The 27,205-nt window shown below is 39.0% G+C and overlaps 1 protein-coding gene across 1 annotated transcript in view; it reads left to right on the top strand.

Moving 5' to 3' along the window:
* Positions 1 to 27,205, top strand: part of TTC27 (tetratricopeptide repeat domain 27) — a 176,991-nt gene that overhangs the window by 96,131 nt on the left and 53,655 nt on the right. The window contains exons 11-12 of the mRNA XM_047782314.1: positions 9,950 to 10,045; positions 13,995 to 14,117. Coding sequence (XP_047638270.1) covers positions 9,950 to 10,045; positions 13,995 to 14,117 — 219 coding nt within the window. The remainder of the gene's footprint in view (positions 1 to 9,949; positions 10,046 to 13,994; positions 14,118 to 27,205) is intronic.

The following is a 27,205-nucleotide window of genomic DNA, read 5'->3' as shown; positions in this document are numbered from 1 at the left end:
ATGAGGGAACCATGGGGAAAGAGCAGATATTTATTTATTTATTTATTTATTTATTTTCCCACTGTATAGCAAGAGGGTCAGGTTATCCTTACATGTATACATTACAATTACATTTTCCCCCCAGCCTTTCTTCTGTTGCAACATGAGTATCTAGACAAAGTTCTCAATGCTATTCAGCAGGATCTCCTTGTAAATCTATTCTAAGTTGTGTCTGATAAGCCCAAGCTCCCGATCCCTCCCACTCCCTCCCCCCACCCCCATCAGGCAGCCACAAGTCTCTTCTCCAAGTCCATGATTTTCTTTTCTGAGGAGATGTTCATTTGTGCTGGATATTAGATTCCAGTTATGAGTGATATCATATGGTATTTGTCTTTGTCTTTCTGGCTCATTTCACTCAGGATGAGATTCTCTAGTTCCATCCATTTTGCTGCAAATGGCATTATGTCATTCTTTTTTATGGCTGAGTAGTATTCCATTGTGTATATGTACCACATCTTCCAAATTCAATCATCTGTTGATGGACCTTTGGGTTGTTTCCATGTCTTGGCTATTGTGAATAGTGCTGCAATGAACATGCGGGTGCACGTGTCTCTTTTAAGTAGAGTTTTGTCCGGATAGATGCCCAAGAGTGGGATTGCGGGGTCATATGGAAGTTCTATGGATAGATTTCTAAGGTATCTGCAAACTGTTCTCCATAGTGGCTGTACCAGTTTCCATTCCCACCAACAGTGCAGGAGGGTTCCCTTTTCTCCCCAGCCCCTCCAGCACTTGTTATTTGTGGATTTATTAATGATGGCCATTCTGACTGGTGTGAGGTGGTATCTCAAGGTAGTTTTGATTTGCATTTCTCTTATAATCAGCGATGTTGAGCATTTTTTCATGTGTTTGTTGGCCATCTGTATATCTTCTTTGGATAAATGTCTATTCAGGTCTTTTGCCCATTTTTCCATTGATTGATTGGCTTTTTTGCTGTTGAGTTTGTATAAGTTGTTTATATACTCTAGAGATGAAGCCCTTGGTTGCATCATTTGAAACTATTTTCTCCCATTCTGCAAGTTGTCTTTTTGTTTTCTTTTGAGTTTCCTTTGCTGTGCAAAAGCTTTTCAGTTTGATGAGGTCCCATGGGTTTATTTTTGCTCTAATATTTATTGCTTTGGGAGACTGACCTGAGAAAATATTCATGATGTTGATGTCAGAGAGTGTTTTGCCTATGTTTTCTTCTAGGAGTTTGATGGTGTCCTGTCGTATATTTAAGTCTTTTAGCCATTTGGAGTTTATTTTTGTGCATGGTGTGAGGGTGTGTTCTAGTTTCATTGCTTTGCATGCAGCTGTCCAGGTTTCCCAGCAATGCTTGCTGAATAGACTTTCTTTTTCCCATTTGATGTTCTTGCCTCCCTTGTCAAAGATGAATTGACCATAGGTGTCAGGGCTTATTTCCGGGTTCTCTCTTCTGTTCCATTGGTCTGTCTGTCTGTTTTGATACCAGTACCACACTGTTTTGATGACTGTGGCTTTGTAGTATTTCTTGAAGTCTGGGAGAGTTATGCCTCCTGCTTGGTTTTTGTTTCTGAGGATTGCTTTGGTGATTCTGGGTCTTTTGTGGTTCCATATAAATGTTTGGATTGTTTGTTCTAGTTCTGTGAAAAATGTCATGGGTCATTTGATAGGGATTGCATTGAATGTGTAGATTGCTTTGGGTAGTATGGCCATTTTTACAATATTGATTTTCCCAATCCAGGAACATGGAATATCTTTCCATTTCTTTACATCTTCTTTGATTTCTTTGATTAAAGTTTTATAGTTCTCGGCATAAAGGTCCTTTACCTCCTTGGTCAGGTGTATTCCCAGGTATTTGATTTTGTGAGGTGCAATTTTAAAAGGTATCGTATTTTTGTATTCCTTTTCTAATATTTCATTGCTGGTATACAGAAATGCAACTGACTTCTGAATGTTAATCTTATATCCTGCTACTTTGCTGAATTTATTCATCAGTTCAAGGAGTTTTGGGGTTGAGTCCTTAGGGTTTTCTATGTATAGTATCATGTCATCTGCATATAGTGACAGTTTTATCTCTTCTCTTCCTATATGGATGCCTTTTATTTCTTTTGTTTGTCTAATTGCTGTGGCTAGGACTTCCAAAACTATGTTGAAGAGTAGTGGTGAGAGTGGGCATCCCTGTCGTGTTCCAGATTTGAGTGAGAAGGCTTTCAGTTTTTCCCCACTGAGTATTATATTTGCTGTGGGTTTCTCATAAATGGCTTTGATTATATTCAGGAATGTTCCCTCTATACCCACTTTGGCGAGGGTCTTGATCATGAATGGATGTTGGACTTTGTCAGATGCTTTTTCTGCGTCTATTGAGATGATCATATGATTTTTGACTTTTTTTTTTGTTAATGTGGTGTATGATGCTGATTGATTTGCGAATGTTGAACCATCCTTGTGAACCTGGGATGAACCCAACCTGGTCATGGTGTATAATTTTTTTGGTATGTTGTTGGATTCGGTTGGCTAAGATTTTGTTGAGAATTTTTGCATCTATATTCGTCAATGACATTGGCTGATAGTTTTCTTTTTTGGTGGTATCTCTGTCTGGTTTTGGAATGAGGGTGATGGTGGCATCATAGAATGTCTTTGGGAGTATTCCTTCTTCTTCAACCTTTTGAAAGAGTTTAAGGAGGATGGGCACCAATTCCTCTTTATATGTTTGATAAAATTCACCTGTGAAGCCGTCTGGTCCTGGACTTTTATTTGTAGGGAGTGATTTTATGACCTCTTCAATTTCATTTCTAGTGATCGGCCTGTTCAGTTGGTCTGTTTCTACTTGATTCAGTTTTGGCAGGCTGTAAGATTCTAGAAAATTGTCCATTTCTTCCAGATTGTCAAACTTGTTGCCATATAGTTGTTCATAGTATTCTCTTATGGTTTTTTGTATTTCTGCTGTATCTGTTGTGATTTCTTCTTTTTCATTTATAATTTTGGTTATTTGGGTTCTTTCTCTCCTCTTTTTAGTGAGTCTGGCCAGGGGTTTGTCAATTTTGTTCACCTTTTCAAAGAACCAGCTCTTGGTTTTATTAATTTTCTCTATTGTTTTTTGAGTCTCTATTTTATTGATTTCGTCTTTGATCTTTATAATTTCCTTCCTTCTGCTGACTTTAGGACTTCTTTGTTCTTTTTCTAATTCATTTAGGTGGAGGGTTAAGTTGTCCATTTGGGATCTTTCTTCTTTTTTGAGAAAGGCCTGTATTGCTATAAATTTCCCTCTGAGCACTGCTTTCGCAGCATCCCATAGATTTTGAGAGGTTGTGTCTTCATTATCATTTGTTTCAAGGTAGTTTTTAATTTCCTCCTTGATTTCCTCATGGACCCATTGGTTTTTTAGTAGCATGTTGTTTAGTCTCCATGTAGTAGGTTTTTTCTCTTTCCTTTTTCCATGGTTGGTTTCTAATTTCATGGCATTGTGGTCAGAGAAGATACTTGAGATAATTTCTATGCTCCTAAATTTATTGAGATTAGCTTTGTGTCCCAATATGTGGTCGATTCTTGAGACTGTTCCACACATTTGAGAAGAATGTGTATTCTGCTTTTTTTGGATGTAGTGTCCTGAAGGTATCAATGAAGTCTAACTTTTCTATTGTTTCCTTTAGGATCTCTGTTGCTTTATTGGTTTTCTGTCTAGAGGATCTGTCCATTGATGTGAGGGGGGTATTAAGGTCTCCTACTATGATTGTATTCTCATCAATATCCCCCTTTATGTCTGTTAATATTTGTTGTATGTATCTGGGTGCTCCTGTATTTGGGGCATATATGTTGACAATAATAACATCCTCTCCTTGGATGGATCCCTTAATCATTAAGTAGTGTCCTTCTTTGTCTTTCTTTATGTGTTTTGTTTTAAAGTCTATTTTGTCTGATATGAGTGTTGCGACTCCTGCTTTTCTGTCTTGTCTATTGGCGTGAAATATTTTTCCCCACCCTTTCACTTTCAATCTATATGTATCTTTTGTCCTAAGGTGAGTTTCTTGTAGGCAGCATATTGAAGGTTTTTGCCTTTTTATCCACTCAGCCACTCTGTGTCTTTTGATTGGGGCGTTCAGTCCATTGACATTTAAGGTGATAATTGATAGATGATTATTTATTGCCATTTGAACCTCGTGTTCCAGTTGATTCTATGGTTCTCCATTCTTCCTTTCTTTCTTTTTTTTTTGTTTTTGGTTGGATGGTCTCCTGTTATTATCTGCTTGAGTGTATTTTTTTTTTTTCATTTTTTGCGAATGCAGTATTTGCTTTTGGCTTGTGGTTGCCCTGGAAATCTAACTTTTTATTGTGTCATTTAGGATCTCTGTTGCCTTATTGATTCTCTATCTAGAGAATCTGTCCATTGATGTGAGTGGGGTGTTAAAGTCTCCTACTCTGATTGTATTCCCATCAATTTCTCCTTTTATGTCTATTAGTATTTGTTGTATCTGGGCACTCCTATATTTGGGGCATATATATTGATGATTATAATACCCTTTTCCTGAATGGATCCTTTTATCATTAAATAGTGTCCTTCTTTGTCTTTTTTTATGGCCTTCATTTTAAGGTCTATTTTGTCTGATACGAATATTGCAACTTCTGCTTTCCTGTCTTGTCCATTGGCATGAAATATCTTTTCCCATCCATCACTTTCAATTCATATGTGTCCTTTGCCCTAAGGTGAGTCTCTTGTAGACAGCATATTGTAGGCTCTTGCTTTTTTATCCAATCTGCCACTCTGTCTTTTGATAGGAGCATTCAGTCCAATGACATTTAAGATTATTATTGATAAATATGTATTTATTGCCATTTAAAACCTTGTTTTCCAGTTGATTCTATGTTTCTCTTTTGTTCCTTTCTTTCTTTGGTTGGATGATTTCCTGTTATTTTATGCTTGTTTAGTTTTTAGTTTTTGTGAATGTAAGTTTGGTTTTTATTTGTGGTTGCCATTTTTTTTAGGTATGTTAACCCCTTCCTATATCTGCTTGCTTTAGGCTCAAACACATTCTTAAAAAAAGTCTAGATTTTCTTACTTTCCTTCCCCACATTCTATGATTTTGAAGTCCTTTTTTAACATCTTCCTATTTGTCTTTTTGCTGTTCCTTGTGTTTACTGTCACTTTTTCAATAGTTTTTTTTTTCCCCCCATGTGGATCTGTATACTGGCTTAAGTGATTGCTTTCCAGTTGTGATTTCCTACATCCTATGTCTCCTTACTTCTTCTTTTTTTTTTTTAATTTTTTTTTTTATTTAGAGAAGCCCTTTCAGTATTTCTTTTAGAATGGCTTTAGTATTGCTGCACTCTTTGTTTTTTTTTTTTTTTTTTTTTTTTTTGCTTTTTGCTTTTTAGGGCTTCCCCTGAACCATATGGAGGTTCCCAGGCTAGGGGTCCAATCGGAACTGAAGCCACTGGCCTACACCACAGCCACAGCAACATCAGATCTGAGCCACATCTGTGACTTGCACCACAGCTTACGGCAATGCTGGATCCTTAACCTACGGAGCGAGGCCAGGGATCGAACCTGTGTCCTCATGAATGCTGGTCAGATTCGTTTCTCCTGAGCCACAATGGGAGCTCCCTTTTAGTTTTTCTTTGCTGGAGAAATTCTTTATTTCTCTTTCTATTTTAAGTGATATTCTTGCTGGGTAGAGTAGTCTAGGCTGCACATTTTTCCCTTTTAGAACTTTGAATATATCTTGCCACTGTCTTCTGGGGTTTCTGTAGAGAAATCAGCTGTTGCCTTAATGGCAGTTCCCTTATTTGCTTTTCTCTTGCTACCTTTTTTTTTTATTATTTGTTTTTTTTTTTTTTCTTCTTGCTACCTTTAGAATCCTCTCTTTATCTTTAACTTTTGCCATTTTTATTATAATATGTCATGGTGTGGGCCTGTTTGGGTTCAACTTGTTTGGGGCCCTCTGTGCTTCCTGAATCTTGATATCTGTTTCCTTTAGATTTGGAAAGTTTTCAGACATGATTTCTTCAAATATATTTTCAGTCCCCTTTTGTTTTTCTTCTCCTTCTGGAATCCCTATTATGCATAGATTGGCCTGCTTTATTTTATCCCATAGATCTCATATTGCTTTCATGGTTTTTCATTTGGTTTTCTGTCTGCTGTCCTGATTGGGTGATTTCCATTACTTTTTCATCCAAGTCACTAATTCATTCCTCTGCATTATTCATTCTCCTCTTCAGTGCCTTTTACTCAGTTTGTGTTTCTGCAAATGAATTTTCTAATTTTTCTTGGTTCCAGTGGTTGCCCTTTTGCTCAGATGACTTGCCTGTTGGAGGTAGACCTGATCAGAATGCAGCTGCTTCACTCATCCGTGGTCTTTTTCCCCCTTAAAGGACTTTAGTTTGTTTAAATATAATGAAATTATTTCAGAATGAGTCACCAGAAGTAATCCTGCTCTGAATAACCTAGAGATGAGCTGTAAATATGTCCTTGTATTTGGAGTCAGCAAATAATAGAGTAGTTTGAATTCAGTAGGGGAAATAGGCAAATTAACTTAATATTCTTGTTGTATAGGGAGGTAAGTCTTCTTTAGGGCGTTTTCATAGTTAATGCAGTAAAAGTATTTTCTGTGCAGGAGTGAAAACAAATTAGAATTCTGTTTTTAATCTTAGTCATACACATGGCCTATCCAAGTTCTGATAAATCATAACTATACTTGCGCAGGGGCTTATTTATGGTATCAAATTCTAATAAACCTCAGTTTTCTGTACTCTCTCTCCAGTGATCTCTGCTGTTTTGGAGATTATCTGTGAGACAGCCTAAGATAATCTAAAAGTGTCTGAAATACATAATAAGTATATTTATTAATAAGTTAGGACGTACTTACTGAGTGCTGCTTAATATTTTTCTTTTCTTCCTTTTTTTTTTTTTTTTTTTTTTTGCTTTTTAGGGCTGCACCTGCAACATATGGAAGTTCCCAGGCTAGGGGTTGAATCAGAGCTACAACTGCTGGCCACAGCCACAGCCACAGCCACAGCAGTGAGGGATCTGAGCCGCGTCTGCTACCTATGCCATAGATCTTGGCAGTGCCAGATCCTTAATCCATTAAGCGGGCCAGGGATTGAACCCACGTCCTCGTGGTTACTTGTTGGATTAGTTTCCGCTGAGCTGTGATGGACCTCCCTGCTTAATATGTTTTTGATAGATGCAGTAATTACAGCAGATGTCATGAGTTGTGTTTGAAAATCAAATGTTTTACATGAAATTAAGACTTCATAAAAGTAAGTGTTGGAATGTTGCTTTTGGCTTTTAATTATTAAATAAGCATTATTTATTTTTTTCTTTCCAAAGGAAAAAAATTTGATAAAAAGAAAAATTTGCCCCCCTTAATGAAGTAATTCACTGAACCTTTTATTTATGTATTGCAACCATATGTCTTCAGCTAGAAGTTTTTCTTCTCTTCTTTTCTCTCCTACAACTGAATAGCTCTGGGCAGAAGCATGCAACCTTTTTGCTATTAAGTTTCTCTGAAGTAAGTCCAGAAAGCTTTGAAAATATTTTGACCAAGATAGTTTAGGAGTCTGGTTATGACTCAGTTTGTTCTGACTGATCTGATTGAATACCATCTTGGATTGTCAAAGAAGTGATGTAATGAGTGTTTTCTCATTCTGCAGGATATTCTTAGGCTCACAAATACTATCTCCCACCTAGTATAATATAGAGAACTTCATTTCCCCACCCCCCAGCCCCCAGCCCCCAGCCCTCAGTTTAGGAGCAGTTTCTCTGCTCAGAAACCAGTCTCCTTTTACTTTAGTGGGATATGTTAGATTCTTGTCCTTTTTTATCTCCTGAGGAAGTTGGTATCTCTTACTTTTTTTTTTTTTTTGAAATTTTCAATTTTAAAAGTTAACTTTGCAAAAACTTGAAAAAATTTCAAACTTACAGAAGACTTGTAAGTGCAGAACCAACTGTCTTTTGTATCCTGAAGTTTTGGAAAGTAAGTTGTCAACACAGTGCTGCATCATCCTCAAACACATGGTCGCTCTCTTACATACCCACCACTTGGGTGTTCACATTAGAAAATTAACATTGACGTATTGTTGCCATCTAATCCTCATAAGACAAGCTTATGAAAACTAGTCAGTTAGCAAAAAAAGAAAATTTGAGTGCTGCATTATGTGACAAAAGTCATGATAATTCAGTTGAGAGGTCTCAGTATGTAACAAAAAATACAAACTGTAGACTGAATGACAGATGAAGAAGGCGGTGAAGATGATCACGGTGATGGGACTGTTGTCCATGTGTTTGCTTGGAGCTCCAGTGTCTGCATCCACCTTGATGCTGATATGTACGGCCTTGCGATGGCTCATCACGACACCCCTGGATGCTGCTAGGCCTTTGGCTTTGCATTTGGCCCTGGTACCTTTTCTCCGAGATGGCCAGCTTACTCTCCTCGGTCTGCTTCTTGACATAGCTCCTGGGAGTTCAGGCATTCAGTTCAAAGTACAGGTATTTCAGCCTAGCAGAGGAATTCCTCAGTGCGTGCAGGTTGAAGCTGCCCACTGCACTGTGAGGATGATCTCGAATGAATGAGTGTCCTGCCCTTTGGCCCTCTTGCTGAGCAGTAAGAGAACTCATACTCCAAGATCAAATAGACACACCCTTAGGTTTCACTTTATTCCAAGAAAAAGACCTAGCTGAATTTCTTCATATAATTTTTCTCTCATCTCTGTTAGAAAGTGCCATTGTCAAAGTGACATTATGATTGTGACATAGATACGCTGAAGGACAATTTTTCTTAGAAAAAGTAAAAAGACTGATTAATAAGGCTAGTTCTTTGAAAGAACTATTGTAGGAAACCTCAGTTTAAAATACTATTTTCGGAGTTCCCATTGTGGTGCAGCGGAAACGTATCTGACTAGTATACATGAGGATGTGGGTTCCACCCCTGACCTTGCTCAGTGGGTTGGGGATCTGGTGTTGCTGTGAGCTGTGGTGTATTTCCCAGACGAGGCTTGAATTCCAAGTTGCTTTGGCTGTGGCCTAGGCTGGCAGCTGTAGTTCCGATTCGACTCCTAGTCTGGGAACTTTCATATGGCTCAGGTGCGGCCCTGAAAAAGCAAAAATAAGCAAACAAAAGAACTGTTTTCCTGGAAGTTCCATTGTGCTGCAGCTGTAGCACATTGAAGATCTGGTGTTGCTGCAGCTGCACCAGATCGGGTTGTGGTGCAGGTTGCAACTGCAGTTCGGGTTCAGTCCCCAGCCCATGAACTTCCACCTGCTGCTGGTGTGGCAAAAAACAAAAACAAACAAACAGAAACTAAGAAAACTGTTTTCTTGATAAGTTAAACTTTGTTTGTTTGTTTGTTTGTTTTTTTTGGCCATGCCCATGGCATGCAGAAGGTTCTGGGCCAAGGATTGAACCCATGCCACGGCAGTAATCATGCCAGATTCTTAACTGCTAGGCCACCAGGGAACTCCTCTGATAAGTTTTTCATGTGCGTGTTTGAGTAAATGCTGATTAAATATAAAGGTTTGGAGTTCCCGTCGTGGTTCAGTGGTTAACGAATCCGACTAGGAACCATGAGGTTCGGGTTCGATCCCTGGCCTCGCTCAGTGGGTTAAAGATCTGGCATTGCTGTGAGCTGTGGTATAGGTTGCAGACGCGGCTCAGATTCTGCATTGCTGTGGCTCTGGTGTAGGCCGGCAGCAACAGCTCTGATTAGACCCCTACCCTGGGAACCTCCACATGCAGTGAGGGCGGCCCTAGAAATGGCAAAAAAAAAAAAAAAATTTAAGGTTTTTTTTTTTTTTTAACATGTAAAGAAATTCAAGAAAATACTCACATCCCCTCACCTTATCAAAGTGACTTTTTTTTTTGGTTTATATGTCTATTTGTATAACTTTTGCAATAAGAATCTTGCTTATATTGAAAAGCTATTACACATATATATTCTGATTATGGCATGTGTTCTTAAGGCTCTTGCAGACCAATTTGAGGATAAGACCACATCTGTACTGGAACGTCTGAAGATTTTCTATTGCTGTCAAGTACCACCTCATTGGGCCATTCAGGTATTTTGTTGTTGTCATGATAAATGCCATAGAAAAGAATGACTTTCAATTTATGTTTGAATTTTCAAATATTTCAGTGAAAAGAATAAAAATAGCTGGGGATTCCCAAATACTTCAAACTGCTATTTTGAATAACGTGATGTTAGACTTCGGAAACTTTTTTTTTTTTTTTGGTCTTTTGTTGTTGTTGTTGTTGTTGTTGTTATTGTTGTTGTTGTTGTTGTTGTTGTTGCTATTTCTTGGGCCGCTCCCGCGGCATATGGAGGTTCCCAGGCTAGGGGTTGAATCGGAGCTGTAGCCACCGGCCTACGCCAGAGCCACAGCAACGCGGGATCCGAGCCACGTCTGCAACCTACACCACAGCTCACGGCAATGCCGGATCGCCAACCCACTGAGCAAGGGCAGGGACTGAACCTGCAACCTCATGGTTCCTAGTCGGATTCGTTAACCACTGCGCCACGACGGGAACTCCGGAAGCTTTTTTTTTTTTGAAAATTTAAACTAGATTAAATAGAATCCTCAAAATTAAATAATAAGAGAACCATAAGAATTTTCATTTTAAAAATAACTTTCTATGGGAGTTCCCATCCTGGCTCAGCAATAATGAAACTGACTAGTATCCGTGAGGATGCAGGTTCAGTCCTTGGCCTCACTCGGTGGGTTAAGGATCTGGCGTTGCCGTGAGTTGTGGTGTAGGTTGCAGACATGGCTCAGATGCCGCATTGCTGTCACTGTGATGTGGGCTGGCAGCTACAGCTCTGATTCAGCCCCTGGGCTGGGAACTGCCATATGCCTCAGATGCAGCCCTAAAAAAAAGACAAAAAAACCCCAAAATTTCTATGTTTAAAAGCCCATTATGGGAGTTCCCACTGTGGCACAATGGGAGGGATCCACGGCGTCTTGGGAGCACTGGGACCCAGGTTCAATCTCCAGCCCAATGCAGTGGGTTAAGGATCTGTCATTGCCGCAGCTGTGGCTTAGGTTGCAGCTGCTGCCCAGATCTGATCCCTGGCCCAAGAATTCCATATCATGGGGAGGCCAAAAAGAAAAAAATAAATAAATAAAATAAAAGCCCATTATGGATTTCCTGCTAAAGAATGACCTTTTAAGAGCAAGTTGTTTACAAAAGGTACAAGAAAGCATTTATTTGATACTCAGTATTGTTAAATAACCCTTAACTATTCTCATCTTTCTAACAATATGAGAATACCGGGTTTAGCTCCCATACCATGGTTCTCCTATCTTACAAGTGTTTTTCCTCTGTATTGTAAAATTTTAAGCACTGAAGGCAACTTAGACACCTGGTCCAATTTCTCGATTCTACAGAAAAAATTGGGCCCCAGTGCAATTAACTACATTTTTCCATTGTTGATCACACAGTTCATGAACTGCCTCTCTCGTTTCCCAACTTGTAGTCTAGTTTATTTCCTTTCCTATCTCTTCATTGGGCTGTAATTATACCAAATAGTAACAACCAACTTTTACTATACTTTTATTATAAGGCATACATTGTGTTCCGCCTTTCACACACATAATCTTATTTTATTGCAATGGTTTCCTGAAATAGCCCCATTTTATAGATGTGCAAGCTGTGTGGTACAGAGAAGCTGAGTGGAGTCAAATGATGCCCACCAGAAATTTCTAGCTGATTGAGTAACTACTGTTATCTTAACCAGCTTCTGGTCCTCTCCTGTGGATTATGCACACGACTAGTTATTAGAATTATGAATGCCACTCTACTATTCAACAACTTGCAGTCTCCATCACAAGATTTCTTAGAGTCGGAGTTCTCGTCCTGGTGCAGCGGAAACGAATGCGACTAGGAACCATGAGGTTGCGGGTTCGATCCCTGGCCTTGCTCAGTGGGCTAAGGATCTGGCATTGCTGTGAGCTGTGGTGTAGGTCACAGACATGCTCGGATCTGGCGCTGCTGCGGCTCTGGTGTAGGCTGACAGCTACAGCTCCGATTCGACCCCTAGCCTCCATGTGCCAAGGGTGCAGCCCTAAAAGGACAAAAGACAAAAAAAAAAAAGGTTTCTTGGAGTAGATTATATTCTTAGGCACAGGAAATGAAGGGGCTCACACATTGGGGGTTCACTTTTATCTGTTGAAGGCGTCTCAGTAAAACAAAGGCACAAAAAGCTTTGTTATATGATCTCAAAAGGAGTAACTTCATCAGGAAGGTGTTAACTGGAACTTTTTGGCATGTTTTTGACCCTGATCTGTGAGGTTTGTTAAGTGCTTTGTACTCTGTGGTTTGCGGTATATAAACATCTCAGACTCCAAGCTATTATTATGACAAAACATGTCTACTGAGGGTGCAGCTGTTACCCTGTTTCTGAACAGAAGCATTAGAAAAATTAAATACTGTTCAAAAAAGAATTTAGGCTAAGCTTATTTTATCTGCTTATTAGGAAGCTGTGGATTTTAAGATTTGGGGATAGTTAGGTAAATATCTTCTTTCATTAAAAAATTAAATCACTTTTTTCTTTCATTAAAGGGGGTAACTATATCATTATGTATATATTTAAAGATCAAGGAATAACAGCACAGTTTATTGTAAAAAGAGACTATCTTTACTACTAGCTAGCCGTACCAGCTTAGATGCCATAACTTTCTTTATTAAATGAAAAGGTTAAACTTTGCTATATGAGCACTAAGATTTATTTAGCTCTCACTGCTACGTTCAGTTTTTGAAAATGTCCAATCATATATTCTAAAATAGCCAAATTCTCCTGTATTTCATGGGATACAAAAGAATCAGACCATCCCTTTATTTATTTTGTTAATATATATTAGCTTATAATTTTCAGGTGTATTTTCTTTTACTTTCCAAGTTTTAGTCCTGTATCTTCCATGTTCATTAGCTTCTTAACTCTTAGATCTGTATTGAATTTTGAAACCACACCTTATTTAAGAGTCTCACTTACTTTTAAAACCTTCCTAGTATTGTTTTCTATTCCTGCAAGATGAACCACTTATAATTACAATGTATTTATTTATGTCTGAATATGTTTAACCTTCACTCACCTCACCATACCACTCTGTCCCCTTTTATCTACAAAGGACTGGGAAATCTAAGTCTTTTAGAATGTGCTTCAAGTAAATTAGTGTTTTCATTTTCCTCAGCTGTGTTCCCAGAACTACTGGGCCGTATGGTAGTTCTGTTTTCAGTTTCTGGAGGAACCTCAGTACTGTTTTGAAGAGTGGCCATACCAGTTACATTCCCACCAAGAGTGCACAAGAGTTCCCCTTTTGGAGTTCCCATCATGGCTCAGAAGGAACAAATCTGACTAGTGTCCACGAAGACGCAGGTTTGATCCCTGGCCTCCCTCAGTGGGTTAAGGATCCAGTGTTGCCGTGAGCTGTGGTGTAGGTCGCAGACGCAGCTTGGATCTGCAGTGGCTGTGGCTGGCGGTTTCAGCTCTGATTCGACCCCTAGCCTGGGAACCTCCATATGCCGTGGGTACGGCCCTAAAAAGACCAAAAAAAAAAAAAAAAAGAAAGAATTCCCCTTTCTCCACATCCTCAGCAACACATTGCTTGTCTTTTTGATAATAGCCATTCTAACTATAGAGTTTTAAAAATTGATTTATTGGATCTCAGCTTTACATCAGAGATTGTCATACATAGACTCTAGGTAATAAAGAAATACAGATTTTTGCCTTTTAAGTTCTTCTGGGTTTTGGAGAAAAAAAAGATATATTAAGTATTTTGAAGAGTTTCTATATTGGTTTTTAAATTCCTCATCCCCTCTAAAGAAGCTTGCTAAAGTAAAGGTAAGTATTGAGTGATTGCAAATTCCTGATTGGTTGAGGTTGAATTATAGAAATTATGCATTTATTATGATAAACAGGCCCTTGAAATGGCAGATTGGATATACTTGCAAGTGGAACAGGAATCTGTCTTTGCATAAAGGAATGTTCATTCTTTTAATTTGATTTTCTAGCGCCAGCTTGCAAGTTTACTCTTTGAGTTGGGATGTACCAGTTCAGCCCTTCAGATATTTGAGAAGCTGGAAATGTGGGAAGATGTTGTCATTTGTTATGAAAGAGCTGGGCAACATGGGAAGGTATGTAGTAGTACAGTTCTTTGTACTGGCCAGTTCCGTCTTTAAGCATCTTCTCACATTTTGTTTTTGAAGCCTGCTTTTGCTAACAGTTCACTTATCTTTTTTTCACTTTTTTCCGCCGAAATCTTTTTATTGTTTTCTCTGATTTCCATAGGAGCAGTTGGTTTTAATTGTCTGCAGATGTGTGTGTATATGTGTGTGTGTGTGTGTGTGTGTGTGTGTGTGTGTGTGTGTGTGTGTGTAAAGGAGAAAAGCAGGCCCAAAATTGATATAATATTTGATGTTTAGGAATGAACAATGAAAGCTTTGAAGACATTGCACATTTTGATCTCGTTCCTTTATTAACTCTCCTACTGTAGACAACTTCAAAGTTAACTATTGGGAATTCTTTTAACTATCACTGGGTTGCCGGATGGTCAGAGGCTATGGGTCTGAAGGAAGGTTACCTAGGAGAGGGCAGCTGGCTGGGCCTGTGGAAAATCCAGGGTGAGACTCTCATACTGAGTGAAGTCAGTCAGAAAGAGAAAGGCAAATACCATATGATATCACTTATATCTAGAATCTAATATACAGCACAAAGGAACCTTTCCACAGAAAAGAAAATCATGGACTTGGAGAATAGACTTGTGGTTGCCAAGAGGGAGAGGGAGAGAGTGGGGTGATTGGGGAGCTTGCAGTTAATAGATGTAAACTATTGCCTTTGGAGTGGTTTAGCAATGAGATCGTGCTAATCCATCGTATAGCACCGGGAACTATGTCTAGTCACTTATGATGGAGCATGATAATGTGAGAAAATAGAATGTATACATGTATGTGTAACTGGGTCACCATGCTGTACAGTAGAAAAAAAAATGTATTGGGAAAATAACAATTAAAAAAAAAGAAAATATCCAGACGGTGTGACAGAACCCCCCTTGGGGCAAAGAAGAGTTGTCAAGTGTGTAATGCACGTTTAATTCCACCCTTAAACTGGGTCAAGAGAGAAAATGTTGCGGTAGTCGCATCTGTAATAAATCTGTTGTTTTCTCCCCTCATAAATTAACAGATTATTTATATATTTATTTATTTTTTTGGCTGTGCCTGTGGCACGCACAAGTTCCCAGGCCAGGGATCGAACCTGAGCCACAGCAGTGACCTGAGCCATAGCAGTACAATGCCAAGTTCTTAACATCCAGGCCACCAGGGAATTCTGTAAATGAACAAAATTTTTAAAGAATATGAGACTGCATTGTGTATTTCTGTTAAAACACACATTGAAATCATTTGTTTGTTTTGGATTAAAATTTTAAATGGCTGAATTTCTATTTTAAGTATAATGCACACGCAGTTATGGGTTTTATTCTTGTAAAACCTACAAATTGGATTATTTGTATCTACCTTCAGCCTTTTGCCTAAAAAAGAGAAATAGTGGTACATGTGTGTCTGTTCTTAATACCTTAACACCTGAGGATGTGTATTTTAGACTAATAGTGAAAGTTACATTCCTTTCACTAATCATTAATGGCAGCGAAGGTCTTTGAGTTGCATTGGCTTAATGGGAAACCACCATAGGGATAAAATTTTATTATAGAAGAGATTATAGACTTATAATAGTTTCATCCTGGGAAAGGGCTCCTTTATCACCCATTCCAGTTCCCTCCTTTTCCAGATTAGGAAAGAAGTCTCTAATGACTTGAGTCAAGTCAGCTCACAAAGCTAGTTATTGATTATTGACTTGAGAGGCCACATGGTATAGTGGTTAAAAGCATAGCTCAGACTGTCTGGATTTAAAAGCTGGCCTTGGCACATGCTAGCTTTGGGTATCGGGTCAAGTTACTCAACCCTCTACCCCCACTGCAAGCCTCACTGTCCTCATCTGGAGGCACATAATCTACCTACTTTACAGGTTTTCATGAGATGAGGTATGTAAAATACATAGGGTGGTGTTTTCCTCATAGTGCTACATGAGCGTTTGCTACTGTTACCAATTCTAAGACATTCTCTTCTCATATTTTAACATCTTTGAATTTGGAATGTACCTATCATTTGATGGCATCTGTCATGCTGTCAGTCGGGCGGTCATTTGGCCAGGTTGTAACTACTTGCGCTTGTAACAAGCTTAGTTGTAGCTATTTAGTGTCATCATTTAAGTTGAGTTACATACACAGCTCTTCATATGTTGGGTTTTTTCCTTTTTTTTTTTTTATTCTTTTTTGTTGTTGTTGTTGTTGTTCTTTTTTTCCTTTTTGGGCTGCAGGTGCAGCATTTGGAAGTTCCCAGGCCAGGTGTGGACTCGAAGCTGCAGCTGCCTGCCACAGCCACAGCCACAGCCACAGCAATAGCAACTGCAGATACGAGCCGAGTCTGCGATCTGTACCACAACTCACAGCAATGCCGGACCTTCACCCCATTGAGCGCGGCTAGGGGTGGAACCCACATCCTCATGGGTTTAATTGCCATTTAAAATATCCTCAGAAACATTCTGTTGTGATTTGGCATTGGAACAAAGTTATTGAACACACAGTAAAGGACTGAAACAAAGTTGAAAGATGTGAATTTAGCAGTAGTAAAGTAAGCCTGTGACGTTGGCAAAATCATCACAGTTCCACTTTTCTTTAAAAACAGCAACTGAATGCTTTATGGGAGCTAAGAAAGGAAGACACCCTAAAATAGATTAAGCTGTGTTTTGTACAGAGGTGGATACAAAACACTGCCGTGTAGTGTCGAGCAGTGTATGGAAGGCAGGAAAAATTGCCGAATTTTTCTGAATAGATTTTAAAAATATTAAAATAATGAGAGGCTGATGTGATTCATTCAAGGCTGATGTGATTCATTCATTCAAATTATAATTTGAGTGCAGTTTTTCTTTATTAGTTGAGAGTCTTATGATTGATGGCATCTCAAATTTGAAGAAATATAGTATTATGTTTCTTCAGGGACATAAATTTTTTTTAGTACCCATTGTCTGGGACACAAGTAGTATTCAGATGTTTGTTTAACAAAGAAATAAATGGATGAGTGAGTAGTATCTTGACTCCCAGTCTGATGTAGCTCCCATTGCATGATTTTTCACATCAGTCAGTGAACAAATAATTAATAACTATATAAAAAAATGACAGTTTTTGAAGTAGTGATTTTTGAAATAAGCAAGTTGGTGAATCACAAATACCTAAAGCACCTTTTGAAATATTAAATTTACTTATTTTTTAGAAAGTTTGAAAAATAGAGACTTTCCCTAATTGTAGAAGAAAAATTATAATGAGTCCATTCCTTTCAGAAAATGAATTTGTCCCCCAAAGTAGTTTTGATATTACTATTTTTTAAATTTGCACATGACCTTGTAAGAAATGTCTTGCAGTCATGATAAATTCCTGTGTTTTTAATTACTCTGTAAAACGTGCATATTTTAATTTTTAGGAATGTATAGTCATTTACTTTGTCTCAAATCTTTTGTGAGTTACAGCCAAACATCCCTCAGATCTTGATTTAAAAGATTGATTTTAGCTTTTTGTTTGCCACATTAAAGACTTCCCTTACCTGTTTTTCTTATGCTATGTTTGCAGATCATTTTAATCATAGACCCTAAAAAGTTTTGCTTCAGGTTGGAAGCAAATGTTTTATGTCTAAAACAGCTGAGATTCTTTTAGTATTTGGTCACAGGCCAGTAGTTGTCACCACATTTTGATTTAACTCCAAGTTCGTGAAATTTTAATCCTTGCATTTAGTACTTAATGAAATAATTTATTTTAAAAGACAAATTCGGAAAAGTATCTAATTGCTGTGCTCATGTTTGCACCACACTAATAAGATCTCAGACTTTCTAATTTAGAAACTATCTACAGAAATTCTGGTTATTTAATGACCATTGGCAAAATAGCTAAGATTGGTTTTGCTTGACCTTGGGGTCAGAGTTTGTTTTCATATATTAACATTTAATTTCTTAAAACTATCTGGCACACTTATTGCAGTTTCCCCAAGCCTATTCTATAACAAAATTCTTATTTTGTTGAGCAGATTTGGTCCATAAATGAAAAGACAAAGACTGAGTAGGCATGAGCTGCCAGGAGACCTGGAGAGGGTAGGAATTACAGAAATAGATTCAGGTTGGGACACTCTTATTTTCTCTTGTTTCTAGGAAACAGGACTTAACTGAGATGCATAGCCTTATCCTTTATTACGCTACATCTACAGATCATTGCAGTCTCTTGGGCTTTAAATTTTTTTCCTTTCAATTGCAAGTAAATCTTTTATTTCTAAAACAGCTGAGATTCTTTTAGCTTTGAGCGTCTGGGTTTTTTTTCTTCTAAGAGTTTCTTTATCTGATTTAAGAGATTTCCCACGTATTCTTTTCTCACACTACAGTCAGAGCAAGCTTCCTAAAAGGCAAATCTGATCATGTTGTTCCCACTTGTCAGTAACTTCACTGTGTCTCCAGGATTAAGTCAGAGCTCTTCAGCATGAAGGGTCTTCACTGCACAATCTGACTCCTGCTTACATTGCTAACTGCATTGTCTCCCTGCACTTTTATCTCTGCTTTGTCTCCCATTGTACTCACTCATCCAGGTTGTGCCCAAAGTCCTGGCAGGTTTAAACTACTTGTAATTCCTGACTTTGGAGCATCATTTGACCTCAGGACCTTTGCACATGCTATTATCGACCTAGCACTTGTCCTCCTTCAGCTAACTCCTTATTCTTCAGACCTCCTTGGTGATTCCTTCTTGCAGTGAGCTTTCCCTGAAACCTCCCTCCCAGATGTGGGGTGTTCTCCTGTGTACATCTTTAATACCCAGCGCTACTCTTGTCTTCTATGTGCTGGCTTAGTTCCCCTGCTAAGATGTAAGCTGTTTAAGAACCACACTTGTGTCTATGTTATTTATAGCTACCTCCCCAACAACTAGCACAGGCCTGGCACATAGGGAGAACTCAGATATATTTGCTGAGTGCATGACAAGTAGACATTCACAGAATAGTTACTGTCATGAAGCAAATCTCCAGGTAGACACACCTAATGGACTTTACATGTGGGAAAAGTTAAAACCTCCAACTCCTGCATATATTTTCTCTCCAAGAACAAATTATGAGATCTCTCTCCTCCCATTTCAAACCTTTTCATTTTAGGAGTAGAAATAGGAGCCTTTAAGAAACTTTATTTTTGCTCAGTAGATGCTAGGACACTGTGAACATGTTATTATTATGTAATACAGTTTTTGAGAGCCTCCTATGTACTATATTCTTTATAGAATTATTTTGTCATTGTCATTTAATGTTTGTAACAACCCTCAAAGTAGGAATTGTTTTGGCCACTTTGCTGATTAGCCTTCGTAAGCGGCAGATTTTGAAATCTGAGCTCAGACTCTCCTTCCCCAACATCTGTCTCCCATCCTGGTCACTGTTAATCCCTTAAAATTTGATGGCCAGTTTCTAAATTAAAATCTGTTGTGTTCACTTGAATGAGAAAAGTAGGCAAAACAACTGAAAATACTTGATAACTTGGTGATACAAGGAGATGATCAGCTAATTGGATAGCGAGGCCTGTTTTTAATTATTCTGTCTTGGACCTGGAGTATTTCTGTTGGCAGATACCCTTTGAAAAATCAAGCCCGAGCATGGTGTAATCACAGACATAAATGTATATAGCAATTAGGTAGAGTGAATAGGATAGGCGTCACCCTGCAGGAGAGGGGAGTCAGTGACTGGGGTAACATGAGGTGTTTCGCACTTTGCACCTCTCAGTTGCTGCTCACAGAACAAGAATGTAGGCTAGGAGTAACCTGCCTTTCTGCTAGAAGGATTGTCCACAGCAGCCCTAAAAGTACAAGGTACGCTCTCTTAGTTCTGCCCTGTTGTCCTTGTTCCTGTGTCAAGGACAGTAGAGCTCCTTCCCAGGGGTCCATCTCCCTGTTTTTGAGAACCAGTCTCTACAATAGTGAAAATTAGAATCCATTTCCCGCTGTGCTTTGGAGGGAAAGACTGAATTAGATTATGCCCGAAGTTGAGTTGTGTGCACAAGACACACCCCCCCACATACATACATTTTTTTTTAAACCTGAAGTTATTGTCAGGAGGACAAATCTGACTAACAGCATGACCTTAAATTCTTAGCCTGCCATTTTTTTTGTCTCCCTGGAGCAAAGGTCTAGTGGTCAAGCCTGATTCTGTCTTCTGTAAAAACCCGAGGCCCTCGTTATATCGTATGGTCTCTGGGCCTAGAGCTCATTTCCCCACCTTCTTTTTTTTTTTTTTTTTTTTTTGCCAGGAGAGCTTCCTGTAGCTTTTGGTCTGCCAGTTCCCCATCCCTGTGTACTGACCAGATGGGGGGCCCCTCTTATCACACACTGGCTTTTTTCATTCCTTCTACTCATTCACAAAATCAAGGTACAAATCACAGCCAAGAAGGGCAGTTTGTTTTGATAATTCTTTCTGACTCAAGTATGAATAATTTTCCTGAAACTTTTTCTTTCTCTTTTCACCAGAGACTGAAGTTAACTTTCACCCATATTCTTTACCCCAAACCCAGGGCCTTGGGTCTAACCGAGTGCTTTCTGGAATCCCAGTGTGCTTAGCATAGGGTCCTCCCTTCAACCTCGGATATCCATGTAACAGCTTACAGAAAAATAGATCATCATCAATGTGAGTCCCAATATGGCATTTTTGTCATTATATGAACTTTTGGTTTGCGTGTGTCTGAAGTTCTCAGTTACCTTTTTTTTTTTTAATGCTGTTCCTGGGACAGGAATTGAACCCGAGCCACAGCAGTGACAATGCCTAACCCCTAGCTGCTAGGCCGCCAGGGAACTCCTCAGCACTGGACTGTTTGATACAAAGGCACATCACCAGGATAGAGAACTCAGGCTCTCAGTTTTACTCCTTGATATTTTTAGTCCTAAGGAGAGTCACTTCTTCTTTTTTTTTTTAATTTAATTTAATTTTATTTATTTATTTATTTATTTGTTTTTTGTCTTTTTTGTTGTTGTTGTTGTTGTTGCTATTTCTTGGGCCGCTCCCTCGGCATATGGAGGTTCCCAGGCTAGGGGTTGAATCGGAGCTGTAGCCACCGGCCTACGCCAGAGCCACAGCAACGCGGGATCCGAGCCACGTCTGCAACCTACACCATAGCTCACGGCAACACCGGATCGTTAACCCACTGAGCAAGGGCAGGAACCGAACCCGCAACCTCATGGTTCCTAGTCGGATTCGTTAACCACTGCGCCATGACGGGAACTCCGAGAGTCACTTCTTAAGTGTGATCACTTGGGGGAGGAAGGCCTGCGAGATTCTGATTCTGATGTATGACTCTCTGTTTGCTTGGACTCACTTGTTAGATCAGTCGTAACTTCATTCTCAGTGTTGCTGTCAGCCAGAGCGTGTCTCCAACGTGTTATCCCTTTGTTCTCAATGAGAATCTTTTACATCTCCATTTAGAATCTGAAGCCCTTTGTGACTTGTGTCAGTTTCGGTTGAATTCATCCAGCATTTACAAAGTACCTGCTGTGAGCTGGGCAATGGTATTACAAAGATGAGAAGAAAAATTGACCTCCAAGGAACTTGTAGTCGCATAGTGCGGATATACCTGAGCAAAATATTTTAGTACAGTGTTACAGATTTCAGGATGGAAGTGTGTAGTTTCCAAATTCTATTTGGCCATATTTCCAGCTAAATATTTCTCCCTCTGTTCTCCTTCTATAAAGCAATAGCCCACTTGGTTTGTATCTTTCTCTGAGATTCTTTCTCTGAGATCTCTAGGGCCTCTTCCTGTGGATCTGCACATTTTCATAAAGAACTGATGTTTGGTTGACATGAGCCTTATGTGGAAAAATTTAGCTCTAACCTTGTAGCATCAGTAGTTTTTCCCTTTGACCTCACTTCTTCCAGTCCTATTAGCCTCAGTTACATAATCACCTACTTAATAGTTGACAGCAACAATTTTTCTTTTTCTTTTCTTCTTCTTCTTTTTTAATGGCTGCATTTACAGTATATGGAAGTTCCTGGGCTGGGGGCCACAGCTATAGCAACACCAGATCTGAGCCCCATCCACGACCTATACAGCAGCTTGTGGCAATGCTGGATCCTTAACCCACTAAGTGAGACCAGGGATCAAACCCACATCTTCAGAGAGACAGCACTGGATTCTTAACCCACTGAGCCACAGCAGGAACTCTCAATTTTTCTGTCTTTGGAGAAACTGTGTAGAGGTGACTAGTGTGATTATTTGTTGAAAAATTCAGTGTTTCTGGAAGCTGTTTTAATTCGCTTCCTTCTTGAGTAAGAAGCCTCACTCAGGCATCTTACTTTTCAATCTGGTTTTCGGATGGGAGGACTTGAGAAGAACATAAACATTAGTTTAGGGCTTATCATGTGTACCTGATAAAATACTGGGGACATTTCACATCTAATCTTGAAGGTAATATGCAAATGAAGAACAAACTCTCAAAATATTAGCTAACATACTCACAGTCATGTTTTTAGTAAGTAGTAGAACCAACATTTGAACTGCCTTTATGACTAAAGGCACCTACATTCTCACAGATTTTCTTATAGTCAGAAGTCTATAAAATGATTTATACAATATGGTTTTTGGTTGTAAGAGAACCAGCGTATACTAGCTTAGGCAAAAAAAAAAAAAAAAGGAATTTATTGGTTAATGCAACTGAAAATTCTAATAGATCCTTCATGATAGCTGTATCCAAGGGATGAGATGATGTCATCTCTCCAAGAGCCAGACATGATGGCCCCTGGAAGCACAAGTTTAGTAATCCCAGTGGAAAAACACAGTCCATTCCATGGCTTTAACAGAAGGGTCCTGAACACATGCCCTTGCCTCTGATAGGCCTTCCCCGAGCTGCATGGAGTGTTTTCCTCTCAGTGAAGAGTTCTGTAATCAGAAGATCAGAGAATGGATGCTCAGCAGGAAAAAGAGCCGCTGATGTCCACTATATGGTGGGAGTTTAATGTTCTAAATCTGAAGTTGTGGAGTTCCCATCGTGGCACAGTGGTTAACGAATCCGACTAGGAACCATGAGGTTGCAGGTTCGGTCCCTGCCCTTGCTCAGTGGGTTAAGGATCCGGCGTTGCCATGAGCTGTGGTGTAGGTTGCAGACACGGCTCGGATCCCGCGTTGCTGTGGCTCTGGCGTAGGTTGGTGGCTGCAGCTCCGATTAGACCCCTAGCCTGGGAACCTCCATGTGCCGAGGGAGCGGCCCAAGAAATAGCTAAAAAGACAAAAAAAATAAATAAATAAAAATAAATAAATAAATAAATAAATAAAAATAAAAAATAAATCTGAAGTTGCAAGAGGTGTTTTGTTTGGCTTACATAGTGTTTGGAAAAAAAAATGAGTAAACCTTTTCAGGCGATTTCATCTAAAAATCTAGATTTCTTGGCCTCCCTTAAAGAATGAAACCATGTAGAAACGTTGGGACAAATTCCCACGTCATTGTGCTAACTGGCTAGAGTTGAGGAGTGGCTCTTTCCTTTCATACTCGCTCACCCGCCTACTGTAATCATTCTCAATAATTGGCAAGCGTCTTTGGGTACTTGAGTGTGTGTCCCTTGCACTGAGCAGTGCAGGTTTTCTTGGTAGGTAAGGAGAGTGTTATTCTAGCCATAATTCATAAGGTTCTGTCTAAGTCTTGGCTGACTTAATATTATACTGAGATGCACTGTGTGTAGTTATAGCTATAAAGTTGTGTTAAGACTAACTAGTTGTGCGGAATTACACAGTAAAATTTATATGTAAGATATGTATATATGTGTGGGTAGGGCAATGGTCTTTGGGGTTTCCTGTAGGCACCCCAGGTTCATTGCAGCCATTTGCCGTTTTAAGTATGCCTTGCATGTTTGGGAATGTATTTTTATCCTACTTAGTAGACATAAAGATGACAAATTTCTTACAGCATATGAGAACGTACATCTGTGTTTTCCTGTAGGGAAGTAGAGTTTTTCACATTCTGTGAAGATTTCTGACCACCCACATTTTGATATTGCAGAAGTGATATTACCAACCCTTGTGCTTTATTTATGTTCACTGGGCACATCTTTTGTAGTTCTTTATTTGGTAATAAATTATGTAAATTGAATGGGTAAGTGGAGGAGGGAAGACAAAATAGAACATTTTGGAAAGAGTGAGGACGACTGAGGAATGCAATATGACTAATTGAAGAAAGAAAATAAATGGCCTGCAAACATTGCCCTTGGGAAAGATAAGTCTGTTGGCAGGAGGGAGAGGTGTAAGCTCTCAAGGAGAATGAGTTGACTTATCTGCAGAAAAATGTGGGATAGGAATTTGAGGACAGAGGAGGCCAATTTAGACCAAGCAGGATCACTGCTGTAGTATTTCTCACCTTTAGGAAGTTGCCCCACTCTGGCCATCCAGAAACATCTTCCAGTGAATAAAATACTCAGAATGGATATTATTTGGTAACAAGAAATTGCATACCATACACTATGTTCCTCATTCTTACAAAAGTTTAGGTGGGTTTAAGTTAGTGGAGGAAGTATTTGAAATCATCAGTGTCTTAGCATTTCCAAATGTGAAGGTTTCCCTGATTACAGTTCAAGTCTTCTGTCTTTGGTATAATCGTTCTATTCATTATTGAAAGTTGGCTATTGAAAAGTCAGAAAGAGACAAATACCATATGATATCTCTTATATGTGGAATCTAAAATATGGCACAGATGAACCTATCTACAGAACAGAAACAGAGTCACAGGCATACAGAACAGACTTGTGGCCATAGGGGAGAGGGAGGGAGTGGGGTGGACCGGGAGTTTGGGGTTAATAGATGCAAACTATTACCTTTAGAATGGATAAGCAATGAGGTCCTGCTGTGTAGCACAGGGAGCTATGTCCAGTCACTTGTGATAGAACATGATAGAAGATAATGAGAAAAATGTGTGTGTGTGTGTGTGTGTGTGTGTGTATGTGTGTATATATGGGTCACTTTGCTGTACAGCAGAAATTGACAGAACATTGTAGATCAACTGTAATGAAAAAAAATTTTTTTAAAGTTGGGTATTGAAGTCTCCAGATATTATTGTTGAATTATGTATTTCTCTCTTCAGATCTGTCAGTTTTTACTTCATGTAATTTGGGGCTCACTTGTTAGGTGAATATATACTTGTGACTGAAATATCTGCTTGATAGAGTGATGTTTATCATTAAAATATGCCTTTCTTTGTCCTATTAATGATTTTTTTGTTTTGTTTTGTTTGTCTTTTAGGGCCACACCCATGGCATATGGAAGTTCCCAGGCTAGAGGTTCAATCAGAGTTGTAGCTGCTGGCCTACACCACAGCCACAGCAACGCTGGATCCTTAACCCGCTGAGTGAGGCCAGGGATTGAATCTGCATCCTAGTGGATGCTAGTTGGGGTCATTTACCACTGAGCCGCGACGGGAACTCCGCATTAATGATTTTTATCTTAAGGTATGTTTTGCCTTATATTAGTTCCAGCTGTCTTTTGGTTGCAGTTTTATATGATGTATCTTCTTCCCTTGCCCCCCCCTTTTTAAATTTTCAACCTATTTGCATGTCTGATTATAAAGTATGTCTCTTACAGAAAACATTTAGTTGAATCATAATTTTATTTTATTTATTTTTTATTTATTTATTTTTTTGTCTTTTTTTTTTTTTTTTTTGCTATTTCTTGGGCCACTCCTGCGGCATATGGAGGTTCCCAGGCTAGGGGTCTAATTGGAGCTGTAGCCACCAGCCTACACCACAGCCACAGCAACGCGGGATCCGAGCCGCATCTGCAACCTACACCACAGCTCACAGCAACGCCGGATCCTTAACCCACTGAGCAAGGGCAGGGACCGAACCCGCAACCTCATGGTTCCTAGTCGGATTCGTTAACCACTGCGCCACGACGGGAACTCCGAATCATAATTTTAAAATCCTTTCTGCCAATCTCTGCCTTTGATTGGAGTCTTTTTTTTTCAGTGTTCAAAGGGTTTTATTTATTTATTTATTTTTTATTTCCCCAATACATTATTTTTTTTCTACTGTACAGCATGGTGACCCAGTTACACATACATGTATACATTCTTTTTTCTCACTTTGTCATGCTCCATTTAATTACTGATAATGTAGGGTGTATGTTGGTCATTTTGTTGTTTTCTATGTCTTATGTCTTTTTTATTTTCTTTTTACTGCCTTCTTTTTGGCTAAATGAATATTTTCTAGTATTCTACTCTAATTGCTTTGTCATTTCTTTTACTGTTTTTAATGAGTTACTTTCCTAGTCCTTGTACTAGGGATTATTTAAAATAGCAGATATTAAGTGTCTATTAAGTCCATCATCTGGGCAGTCTTAAGGATGGTTTCTACTCATTCTTTTTTTCATATGTAAAGACTGCACTTCCTTGTTTCTTTGTGTAGTCTCAGGTTGGTTAGTTTAATGGTCAGCTAATGATTGGGTGGAAAATTCTTTAAATGCCTAAATTAACAAGTCTCCCACTCTTTGCTGGTGGGCTCTGTGTGTGTGTGTGTGTGTGTGTGTGTTTGTGTGTGTGTTTGGGGCATGCTTTCAACACTTGGCCAGGCAATTGACAGCTTGGCTTTAGCTTTCACTAACTACCTATGCAAAGCCTCAGGTCGTCCTGAAGTGAGAGTATAGGGCCTTTTCAGGTCTACCCTGATCATGTGCACAGCCCTACACATGCATGAACTTCTAGATTCTCATCAGTATGTTGGAGTTTTTCAAAGCCCTTATGTGTATGTATCGCATCCTTTATTTTCCTTTTAAGTGTTTTCGTGAGCCTATTGTTTGCCCCAGCTATTATTTACCACCTCATGAAGTTGCAAAATTAATCAGTTGTCTCTAATTATTTTTCACAAAGAGTTTTCACTGGGCAAACTCAGAGTTAGGTTAAATAAAGACAGCTTTGCATGTTGCCTTTTTCCAGGGAACCAACAGACAGTTTTCTATGAACAAGACTTCAGAGAAGTCCTGAACCTATTTTGTCCCCTCTGGTGGATGCCTGGCTGCTAATTTTCACTATGATAACATGCTATTGGTTTTCAAGGCTATTGCAGAGCTGGAGAAGAGAATAGGAATGGCGCATGTTAAAATGACACAAAGTTTGTTGTTCTTACCAAGGTTTCATTAT

This window comes from Phacochoerus africanus, chromosome 5 (genome assembly GCF_016906955.1).
Source record: "Phacochoerus africanus isolate WHEZ1 chromosome 5, ROS_Pafr_v1, whole genome shotgun sequence".
Taxonomy (NCBI): domain Eukaryota; kingdom Metazoa; phylum Chordata; class Mammalia; order Artiodactyla; family Suidae; genus Phacochoerus; species Phacochoerus africanus.
Note: the sequence above shows the minus strand (reverse complement) of the source record. Positions and strands in the feature narration are given on the sequence as shown.